At 39.6% G+C, this 11,586-nt stretch overlaps 1 protein-coding gene across 1 annotated transcript in view; it reads left to right on the forward strand.

Annotated features, from left to right (window-relative positions):
• ISOC1 (isochorismatase domain containing 1) overlaps nt 1-11,586 on the forward strand; it is a 20,774-nt gene that overhangs the window by 563 nt on the left and 8,625 nt on the right. Inside the window, exons 2-4 of the mRNA XM_017874730.1 lie at nt 107-415; nt 10,583-10,702; nt 10,811-11,014. Of these exons, the coding sequence (XP_017730219.1) occupies nt 107-415; nt 10,583-10,702; nt 10,811-11,014 (633 nt within the window). The remainder of the gene's footprint in view (nt 1-106; nt 416-10,582; nt 10,703-10,810; nt 11,015-11,586) is intronic.

Below are 11,586 nucleotides of genomic sequence, written 5' to 3' on the forward strand. Positions count from 1 at the left end.
CCCCTCCGCGAGCTGGCGGGCGGGCTGGCGGCGCCTGGAGGCGGGGCCGCGGCGGCCGGCTGGGTGCGCCTCGGCGGCCTCGGAGCTCGCAGACGCTCAGGGGAACATGGCGGCTGCGGAGCCGGCGGTCCTTGCGCTCCCTAATAGTGGCGGCGTGGGCGCGGGGGCGCCGTCGGGCACGGTCCCGGTGCTCTTCTGTTTTTCCGTCTTCGCGCGACCATTGTCGGTGCCGCACGGCGCGGGCTACGAGCTGCTCATCCAGAAGTTCCTCAGCCTGTACGGTGACCAGATCGACATGCATCGGAAATTCGTGGTGCAGCTCTTCGCCGAGGAGTGGGGCCAGTACGTGGACTTGCCCAAGGGCTTCGCGGTGAGCGAGCGCTGCAAGGTGCGCCTCGTGCCGCTGCAGATCCAGGTGGGTCCTGCTGGAGGCCGCGCGCCTCCCTGTTCCCGAGTCGTACCCGTGCTGTCCCCGTCCCCGTCCCTGTCCACGCCTTCGCCGCGCTCCTCAGGTGCCCCGAGCCGCCCGGGCCCTGGGCCCTGCGCAAGTGGCTGAGTCCGAAGGGCTGCGCGGCTTTCGCAAGTTCCGGGGCCGGCTGGGGAATGCCCCTGTCCAAAGGTGATGGTCACCAGCTATCCCCGGCGGGGACGTGGGCCTCGCAGCTGGTTTCAGCGCCCGCGAACGCCCCCACGTGTGTAGTCCTTGGTGGCCCGCAGTCGCTTTTTATGCCAGGAGCAGGTCCCAGTCAGTCTTCTGCGTAACCAAAGGGCTATGCTATAGTAGCTGTTTTTATTTTGGGGTGATGGGTGATGCAGAATGGGGGGAAATGAGATTGTGGGAAGTATTGGTCTTAGGGTTTGTTCCTAGAGTTGTGTTAACCACTTGCGGAAACGCAAACTTCGGGAGTCAAACCCTTCCCCCTGCCCTCCGCCTTCCCAGGCTCTTGGGTCCTTGGGCTTGAGAGCGCCCTAACCTTAAGCAAATGACCATTTGCTTAGCCTCCTCTTAGTAAAGTGTCTACTGACTTGATGACGTTTTGTCGCCTGTATTGAAAAAGTCATTTGACTCCAGGATTGTAATTCCTTCTTAAATACAAATACCCAACTTAAGCTAGACCTTGAGTTCCTGGGCCTGCTGGTTGGGATAGTTGTTCTACCTGAGGACTACTTAACAGCATTTATTTTAAGCTGTGCTCTCATGCTAGGCGGGTTAATCTCCCGCCCTCTTTAGGATCAGAGCGTTCACTTGGCGAATTTGTGTTTTGGAAAGGAAAGAATATAAGGTATAATTTAGGTAGTACACTGTCAATGTCATTTCTTTAGCTGAGAAACGGATAAGTCATTTTTTTTCAGAAGACCAAACTGAAATGTGGGATTCGGGGATAAAAGAGATTTTAATATTTAAGGGCTTTCGCGGTGAGCGAAAATGACACTCATTTTCTTTCTTTTTTGTTTTTAGTTTTTATGGGCACATAATAGTTGTACATATTTATAGGAGACATGATATTTTGATTGAAGCATACAGTGTAGTGATCAAATCAGGGTAATTGGAATATCCATCACCTCAAACATTATCATTTATTTGTTTGTTCCAAATTCACTTTTGTAGTTATTTTGAAATATACAATAAATTATTGTTAACTATAGTCACCCTATTGTGCTTCTGAACACTAGACCTTATTCCTATTATCTAACTGTTTTTTGTACCCATTAACACTGCCATTTTCTGATGATTATTCCCTAGTTTTTTTCAGCTGCAGTTGGCAGCTGAATTGATGATATTTCCTGTCACCCCAACATCTGTGCCAGAAGTGTCCAAAGCAGGTACTTTAGCTTGGATAAAGTTTCTGCATTCAGAGGACAAAGTCTGAGAGACTGCACTGTCTGGAGTGCACTGTGCAGTCACTGAGCGCAGTATATACCACTGGAGAACCTGAAACTGGGTACAGTGATCTGATACCCTAGAATCTGACCTGCTGCCCAGACAGGGAATTGCAGTTCTTAGGTGCTTAAGAACTCCCCATTTTTTTACTCCCCATTTTTATGTCTTCCAGCGTTTTCGTGTCTGGCATCTCTCTGCAGCCTTTCTTGTCAGTCCTTTTACGTTACTGCTGCCAGAATACTCAGATGTTGGATGCACCTTTGAGAAGTCCATTTCTAAAGGCTAGAATCCAAATACTAACTGCGGAGGTCTGGGCTTATACTTAGGATGCAGACTTCTTTATGAAGCATCTCCTGTTATGGCTGGGAGGGAGGCTGGGCTCTTATCTAAGATAATGCTATTCTAAACTAGCCCCTAGCTCTGTGAGAGTCCCCGCATCCAAGGTAGGATTTTTATATTTGAAAATTTCAGGACCTTGGTCTGGCAACTCTTAAAAACATTCTCGAAATTAATGAAATGTATGTACCTGAAAATGCTTGTACATTCTCAAAAGGCGTTGTATAATTCTGGTCACCTGTAGCTTTTGAAATGTTTTGCTTGGTATAGATTATGTATAGTTCATTTTTTTGTGAGGTTTAAAATAACAATAGCATTACTCTATTCCATCTTCAAAAGATATTTTTTTTTCCCACCAACTGGTCTAATAATTCTTAAGCATTAGTTATATTTTTGCACTTACATAGCTTTATATTTTTAATTCTTTAAAATATTTTCTCTTCTATATTATCTCATTTTAGTAGTTATACTTTGAATTCTTCAGCCAGATGCCTCTCCTAGTTTAGAGGTAGATAAAGGAAAGGGACATATACATAGATATGCGCACAGTATATACCATATATACCTCTGATATCTATTTATGTCTGTATGAGAAGAGAGATATATACACACATACATACATATGCATATGTTGTATAATCTCAGAAAGTCATGAGAATTCTCATGACTACTGTAGTATATTCTTTGTAACCTAACAGTATAATCCTACAGACTTGGATGTTTTATGGCTGTAAGAGACCATACAGTTCATTCCACAAACATGAGAGTGGCAGCTTTAAGTGCCTGGCACAGTGAATGCAAACTTGGATTCAATTCTTGTTCCTTAACTAATAAATGAAACTTTCACTTTGAAGAAGTGCAGAAGAACATAGGGAGGTGGAGGTGAGTAACTTGCTGCAGTTTACGTGGCAAGTCTCCGCATATGGAGGAGCTAGCCAGGCATATGCAGAGAGTCACTTACAGCCAAACACAGCAGCACTACTGCTTTCATGTTTAATGAGAATTGAGCAGTCTGGAAAACAAGCCACAAACTTGAGCTCTTGTATGTTCATTTGTCTTGATGCTGCTCCTTGTTCTTTGGAATAAATGCTTGTCACTTAGGAAGACTCAAGGTGGCCCATCAGTGAGTCCATGTTACTGGGGATGTTAGGCCCCTTCTTGAAGGCAGGGACAAAGAGCACAGGTTTGGCCACATGTAGTTCATTGCGTAAATAGCGATTTATTATTTCTTCACACTTGGGCCCTGGAGCCTCTGTGGCCCTGGCTCACGTACTGTTAGTCTAGAATGTATTCTTCATTTGCTCCGTGGTGTGAGTTGCCTTCATGCTTGTTCTGACAGCTGTGGCTGATGACCTTGTGAAACACAGTGGCTGCCTTTGCCACACACTGCACCCGTACTTGTTAGTGGTTCTGTGAGAACTGATCCTTAAAACCCCCATTGCCAGTATTAGGCTGTGGTTAAGTTTTTGGTGACTTCCTTTCTTTTCTTAAATATTCTGTCAAAGTAACAATGTCTGCTGACAGCTCAGGTGGATGAAGGCATAGCTTATGTTTCATGCTTGGTTTGTATGTCTGCAGCTTTGTCAAATGCTTGAGATCTGATGAATTTTGAGACATGGGAAAGAATGTAAATGAGAGGATTATATAGTGGGGATTTAAGTCATTTTTATGACTTGAAAGTTTTAATTTTTCAAAAGGTATTTTCTAAGTTTTAACTAAAGGAAACATTTAACTATGGGAATTTACGTAAATGTGGTATCATGCCACCACCAGTGAATTTTCCAGCCTGTGGCCAGGAAAGACACAGCCTTGGGAGAAGGGAGGAGGAAATGGACAGTGTAAGAAGGATGCCAGTGAGGGGATTTTACTTCTGTACATAGCAGGGAAAGCTTTGGCAGCTTTCTGTGGCCAGAAGATAAGGGCTTCCCAGGGAAGGTTATTTTGACCTTTTCCCAAAATGATTAACTGGCAGGGCATTTTGCTCCAGCTTTCATTTTCTTGGAAGTTTATTACTATTATTATTATTTTAAACAGGGACATGAACATTTTATAGCTAGAAGAGACTGACAGGTTCATGGTGGGAAGGGAGGGAAGGCAGGAGGAAAGGAACCTTGTCCGCCTTTGGCTTGATGGTTTGAAGGTAGTGGTTTTTGATTACAGGACCTTTGCCTCAGGAGCGGGGCAGGAAGAGTGGGTAGATGAGCTAATGCTCAGAGAGGAGACAGCTGGATCCTGAGGTTGTTGTATTGTCTTCGCCCCACTGGTTTGATGTGTGTCACTTAAAAAAATTAACATTCCAGAATAATACCTAAAGCATTGTATCCTTTTTTGCTCCATGTGAATACATTAGAGCTACCTATAAATAAACTGTGAGAGTAGGAGCTATAATCTGAATTTTGATTTTTTTTCTTGCATTTAGTTAACCAAGGGAATCCTAATGTAGATTCAAATGTCTTTGTGGTCCTGGGCTTGTCTAGCTTCACCTTCACCCCAGTCTGAGGCACAGTCTTAAGAAGTCCCTCAGTCCTTACCCCTGGGGTGGGTGGAGACAGCTGGCCTCTTTTGAGGATTTAGAAAACTCATACCTTATCTGATAAGCTAGGGTTGTAACCTTATGCCTGTGTCATCAATGTTTACAATAGGTGAATATGTTGTAAAAATAAGAGCCAATAAGTATTATTTCACAGCCTAAACTAAAAAGTCCCAGATCTGTTTTTCCAGGAACAATCTTGTTTTAGTGATTTGGTAAGGTTTTGGTAACATCTGGAAATCTACTTTATGAATTACTTTATGATTCACTTTCCTTATTCTGCTTATTATGTTAACATAACAAGTTATGCAATGTTAGCATTCCTATATATATTTATAGGTTTCTAAAGGGATCTTAATTGTATTTATCCTCATTAGAGGGTAAGTTTTAACATATGCTGAGTTTTAGAGTATAGTTTTTCATATATGAGGGACATCAGAATAGCCTAATAAATTTATTGATTGATTATATGAAGCCCATTTAATCCTTGAAATACCCCTATAATGTAGATACTGTTTTCCTTGTTGTGTTATAGATAAGGAAATTGCATTTGGAGATATTTACCTAAGTTCATGTAATCGAAATTAGTGAAACTGAGATTTGGATTCAGATTCTAGTGCCTACTGAGGCTTGTGCTATAAAGAGAATCATCGTAACCTGGGGGAGTCACATCACAGACCTCTATTGTAAGTGAGTTGACATTGGAGCCAGGCCTTACTATAGCTGTGGTCATCGGATTTCCTCAGAAACACTTGGGAGTGAAATAATGATCCCCCAGGTCCCCTTCCAAACTTTCTCTCAGGCAGATCATGCCTATTTTGTGACTCTAATTGACTACCAAATTTTTTAAACATCACATTTACAGTTTCCAATTTTAATTATTCCAAATCGCTATAGTAATTTGCTATGGGACTGGGTGACGTGAAGTCTTTTGAGTATGAAATCTAAGGTCAAACCCCAGCTATGACAATTCTTAAGGAAGTGGACAAAATATTTATACTTGAATCTGATCTCTTAAACTCTTGCCTGAGGAAGCCATTGGCTGTGATCACTTTTTTGTATTTATATATATATATATATTTGTATATGTATCATGCAAATGTGTTTGTCGGACTGTGTAGGCATATAGATATATGAAGGTGTATAGATACATATATTTATATGTGATTTGTTTATATTCCTTGAATATGCATAGATCTGTAATTGCTATGCTTTTACTCCTGGTGACATTTGGTCCAGTCTACTTTTAATTTGCTAAGGCATGACTGACTGTCTTACAGTTGCAACGTTTAAAAGTTTGGCTACTGGCGGTATTTTTAGTTACCTTAAAGATTTTGGTTTAAGAGAACTTCATGAGTCAAAGTAAGAAATCTCCGAAATGTAGAGAGTTGTATGATTTTAACAGCCTGTTGGAATTCATGTGGATTTGGGGTGAGGATTTGGGAGGATTGGTTGGACATAATTAAAGTTTTTCAGTATGTTTTTGGTGGCCACAAAACTTCCTTTCTGTTTGTAAGGTATAGAGGTTATTCCCCAACTACCATAGCATAGGGAGGCCATTAAAAAAAAAAACTTTTATTTTAGAATAGCTTTAGATTTACAATAAAGTCATAAAGATAGTACAGAGAGTTCCTATATTCCTGTACCCAGATTCCCTGTTGTTTTTTGCTTGTTTGTGAGACAGGGTCTTGCTCTGTTGCCCAGGCTGGACTGCAGCCTCGACCTCCCATTCTCAGAGGATCTTCCCACCTCATCAGGCTCCTGAGGAGGGCTGGACTGCAAGCTCAGCTAATCAAAAAAAAAAAAAAAAAGAAAAAAAAAAGAGAAAATATATATACTATAGTACGTACGTATACTACCCACCTTTTTTTTTTGTAGGTTGGGTATAGCTGTAATCCCAGCACTTTGGGATGCCAAGGCAGGCAGATCACTTGAGCCCAGGAATTCAAGACCAGCCTGGGCAATATGGTGAAACCTCATCTCCACTAACAGTACAAGAATCAGCCGGGTACAGTGACGCATGCCTGTAATCCTGGCTACTTGGGAGGCTGAGGCACAAGAATCGCTTGAACCGGGAGGTGGAGGTTGCAGTGAGCTGAGATCGCGCCACCGCACTCCAGCCTGAGCGACAGAGTGAGACTGTGTCTCAAAAAAATATGTTTTGTAGAGACAAGGTCTCACCGTGTTGCGTAGGCCTTGCTCTCGCAATCCTGGGCTTAAGCGATCCTCCCACCTTGGCCTCCGAAGTGCTGGGATTACCAGCATGAGCCACCATGCCCAGCCAGATTCCCTAACATTAATATTTGATATTCCTGGAGTGCATTTGTCACAACCAGAGAACCAACATTGGTACTTTACTGTTAACCACACTTTATTCATATTTCACTAGCTTTTCCCTTATGTCCTTTTTCTATTCCAAAATCCAATCAAGGATACCAGTTACATTTAGTTGTCTTGTCTCCTTTGACTCCTCTAGTCTGTAACAGTTTCTCAGACTTTATTTTTAATGACCTTGACAGTTTTAAGGAGCACTGGTCAGATATTTTGGTAGAATGTCTCCCAATTTTGATTCATTTGATGTTTTTCTCATTGTTGGACCGGGGTTGTGAAATTTCAAGAGGAGGGTCATGAGGGTCATTCTCGTCACATCATATCAAGGGTACATGTTATTAACATGATGTCATTAATTACATTAATCATGATCACCTGGCTGAGACATAGTCCTCAGGTCTCTCCACTGTAAAGTTACTCTTCCTCCTCTATACTCTACTCTTAAGAAGCAAAGTACTAAGTGCAGCCACATTCAAGAGGATGTTGGAAGTTAAACACCTTACACAGATACTCTCCACATCGTATTCAAGAGCATGTGGAGAATGTCTATGAAAGGTAGGGTATTTTTTATTCGGTAAATTGTAACCTGTACTCTGCTTTAAAAACATTCCTTGCCACTCTATTCTCTGTGGTTTCTTTGTTTACTGAGTTTGTGGATGGTAAGTTCCTATACAAGAGAGATTTCGCAGGGCAGTGAGGATTTTAGGGCTGTATTTTTGACCTCAATTTGTGTCTAATATGACACATCTGATGTGGTCCCCTGTCCAGAACTCATGGCTAAAATGAAGGGCAGGAAACATCAGCTAGCAAGAACTGGAAACCACAACTGTGGTTTATTTAGGATTCCTGGGTAGGTAAGGATTTATTCCTTTGAACACCTCAACTTAAAAATGTCTTGACCATATTATAGGAAAACCCTATATGTAGGGTAAGAATTACAGGTGGCTCTCACATGATAACATGAATTTGGTATTGGATTGTGCATGGCTAATTAATAATACACATCTATAGAGTCAGTACCAGAGGGAGATTAAAGTGCCAGGGTACTTCAGACCAGAACATATTTAGGATTCCTGGGTAGGTAAGGATTTATTCCTTTGAACACCTCAACTTAAAAATGTCTTGACCATATTATAATGTAGTCCTTCTGAAATATATAATTTAACAGTTTCTTAATTAGTGTGCTGGAATGATGTTTTCCTAATTTATAAGTTAGAACAGCTTGTTACTCCTCCACTGGAGGTCTAGACTGTAGCATTATTTGAGTTTTGATCTCTTTTTATTGTATTTTGAATCTTTTCTCTGTCAGCCATCATTTCTTGCTGCTATCAGTTTGCCTGCCTCCAGCGGTTTCCTTTCTGATTTGCTGTTTATAACCTTCTGTTAATTTAGAATCCAGACAATGAAACTTGTTAGGAATGTATACAGAGGTAGTCAATACAGTATAAAATAGGATCTGAGAGCTGGAATTCTAAGCAAGTGTAAGCTCTAAGCGTGTTAGTGAATGGCATCCACCACACTTATGCAACTGCCCAGGAATTTTATTTTTCATACTTTTTATTTATTTATTTTTTTTGCTGGTTCTCACCTGTTGTGGAATGGTGACACTGGCTTAGTTGCATTATGGTTATTTCAGTAGGCCTGCTGCAGGCAAACTGCTTTATGTAGTGTGCCCTAAACACGTTGTGGATGCTTAGGAGTCCATTATTCAAATTTAGAAAAATGTAGATATTGAGCCTTTTGAGTCAATATTTGATGTTTACAGATAATTCAGTGATTGGTTTTAAAATAGTATCCTAAATGCACAAAATTAGCCTTCCCAGCAATGCATTTATATTTCTATATAAGATCCTAGTCACTGTTTTTGAAAATGACCAAAGTGGAGGCATAATACTTGCATTAAAAATTAAGCAAAGAAACAGCCAAAGCTAGAATATATAATATGCTTGAGAATTTATTTTAATCATACTTACTGAAAAAGTAGGAAAACCCTATATGTAGGGTAAGAATTACAGGTGGCTCTCACATGATAACATGAATTTGGTATTGGATTGTGCATGGCTAATTAATAATACACATCTATAGAGTCAGTACCAGAGGGAGATTAAAGTGCCAGGGTACTTCAGACCAGAACATAGATCAAACAAAGTGCAAACCAATTAGAACAGTTATATCATTAAGGATTAAAGATTTCTTAATGGTTAATTTAATTCATGTAGTAATTGTTTCCGAGGAGTCAACCACCTGCAGAGACACTAAGGAGAGTCTAAGGCGGTGCTGGTGGTGCAGCCACACCATGTAATCCGGACACAGACTCCTCTAGAATATTATTAATAATCGTTATCTGTAGGTGGTTTTAGGGGAAGCAAAATAGGATAATTAGAGGCATGATTTAAGGGAGTGGCTAGGAAGGGTATTGATAGTGGTTCATTCAGGACCAGAACACATCCTTTGCAGAACTTCCTGCAATTTGCAAAAGAAAGAAAAGCACCTCAGACTTTTAAGAATCCAGTGAGAGTAAATTCTCATATTTAGTGGTGATTTTTGCTTTTTGGTGGATCCATACTGAGGCCAAATTGTTATAGACCAACTACAGCAATTAATATGAGGTTTGGTAATATATCCACTTTTCCTCTTAATTCATTGACTTTCTTTATTGTGGTAACTATAGTTTAAGACTGGAGATGTCAAATATAGGTCCCTTCCTTGTGAAGTAGATGACAGTTCATTTAACAGCAGTGGTGTGGTTGGTATCATTTCGCTGCATTTTGTTTGAACTCTGAAAGTTATTCTTGAGAATAGCATTTGCATATTTCTATCTTGATAGCAGTAATTCTGGATTTGCTTCTCTTTTTTGTTTTAGTTTTATGTTCCTGCTACAGATATTTTAAGTTTTACTTTTATACTTACAAGCAGCAACATCAGATTTTTTTCTATTGTAACACTTCTTCTGATTATAAAGAAACTTCTTTAAATAACGTTCAGGAAATCTGTTTAAATAACACTTGGAAAACATAGGAATGATATAAAAAAAAAGAAATTACCAACACCCCTAATTATATAACCACTTGTTAATATTGTAATGTACTACTACTTTTATTCATATTTTTACATTATTGAAATACTATTGAACTGCACTTTTGAAAAATTAACATTATGAGTATTTTTCCTTGGATGGTATGAATTCTTTGAAGACATATATACATATGTTATTTAATTGGCTAAAGAATGTTTTGTCATGTGAATGTGTTAAAATGTGTTACACCATGTCTGTATTGTTGGTTGGTTCATTTCTAATTTCCACTATTAAAAGCAATTCAGAGAACATCTTTTTGGGTTTTTTTTTTTTTCCTGTAATTCAGATACTTTTTTTGGATAATAGCTGTAGAAATTGACTTACTGACTCAAACAATAGGACCATTTTTCTTCCTTTATTGACCTCCACCGAAAATAATTGTCATTGTATAACAAGTGCTAAGTCATTCTTTTTCTTTTCTCCTCAGCTCACTACCCTGGGAAATCTTACACCTTCAAGCACTGTGTTTTTCTGCTGTGATATGCAAGAAAGGTTCAGACCAGCCATCAAGTATTTTGGGGATATTATTAGTGTGGGACAAAGACTGGTATGCTTGTTTATTTATTTGGTCATATTTGCTGAATCATGATATATACTCATATATACACATATATGTGTATAGCTAATTGTTTTTGTGTTTGGTTATTTTTTTCAGTTGCAAGGGGCCCGGATTTTAGGAATACCTGTTATTGTAACAGAACAGTACCCTAAAGGTCTTGGGAGCACGGTTCAAGAAATTGATTTAACAGGTGTAAAACTGGTACTTCCAAAGACCAAGTTTTCAATGGTATTACCAGAAGTAGAAGCAGCATTAGCAGAGATTCCCGGAGTCAGGAGTGTTGTATTATTTGGAGTAGAGGTAAGTACCTGTTACTATGGTTTAGGCACAATATTATTTATAGAAAACTCGAAATTTGTGGAATGTGATTTCGTAGATGGTATGCCATGTAGGCAGTAATAATGAGGAAAGACAGCCACCATGTATTATGTTCACTATTTGCATGGCACTGATCTGAACCTTTTATAGCTGTTTATTTACTAAGTCCCTTACAGCCACATAAAAGCTAAATACTCAGTAGTCTCCCCATATTAAAGAGGATACTAAAATACCGAGATGTTGTATAACTGACTTGAATGTATGTAAGCTGATTAATTCTTGGTCCTGTATTTTTAACTACTACTTTTGGAACACATTTTCACCAAAGGCATTATTTTAATATATGTGTTGTAGGATTTCAGTTAGGTCATATTTTTGTGCTAGAAAATCCTTGGAGGTCATGTAGTTCATTGGCCTTCAAATCATGTATGTATCTTTTACAGGGGAAAATACTAATGGATTCTTATTGCTGATTTCAATTGATTTATTCCTAGCTTTTAAACAACTATTAAGCTAAAATTTTAAAATTATGAAAAAAACACTAAAACAATGAA

This window comes from Rhinopithecus bieti, unplaced genomic scaffold (assembly GCF_001698545.2).
Source record: "Rhinopithecus bieti isolate Rb0 unplaced genomic scaffold, ASM169854v2 scaffold_8035, whole genome shotgun sequence".
NCBI classification, from domain to species: Eukaryota; Metazoa; Chordata; class Mammalia; order Primates; family Cercopithecidae; genus Rhinopithecus; species Rhinopithecus bieti.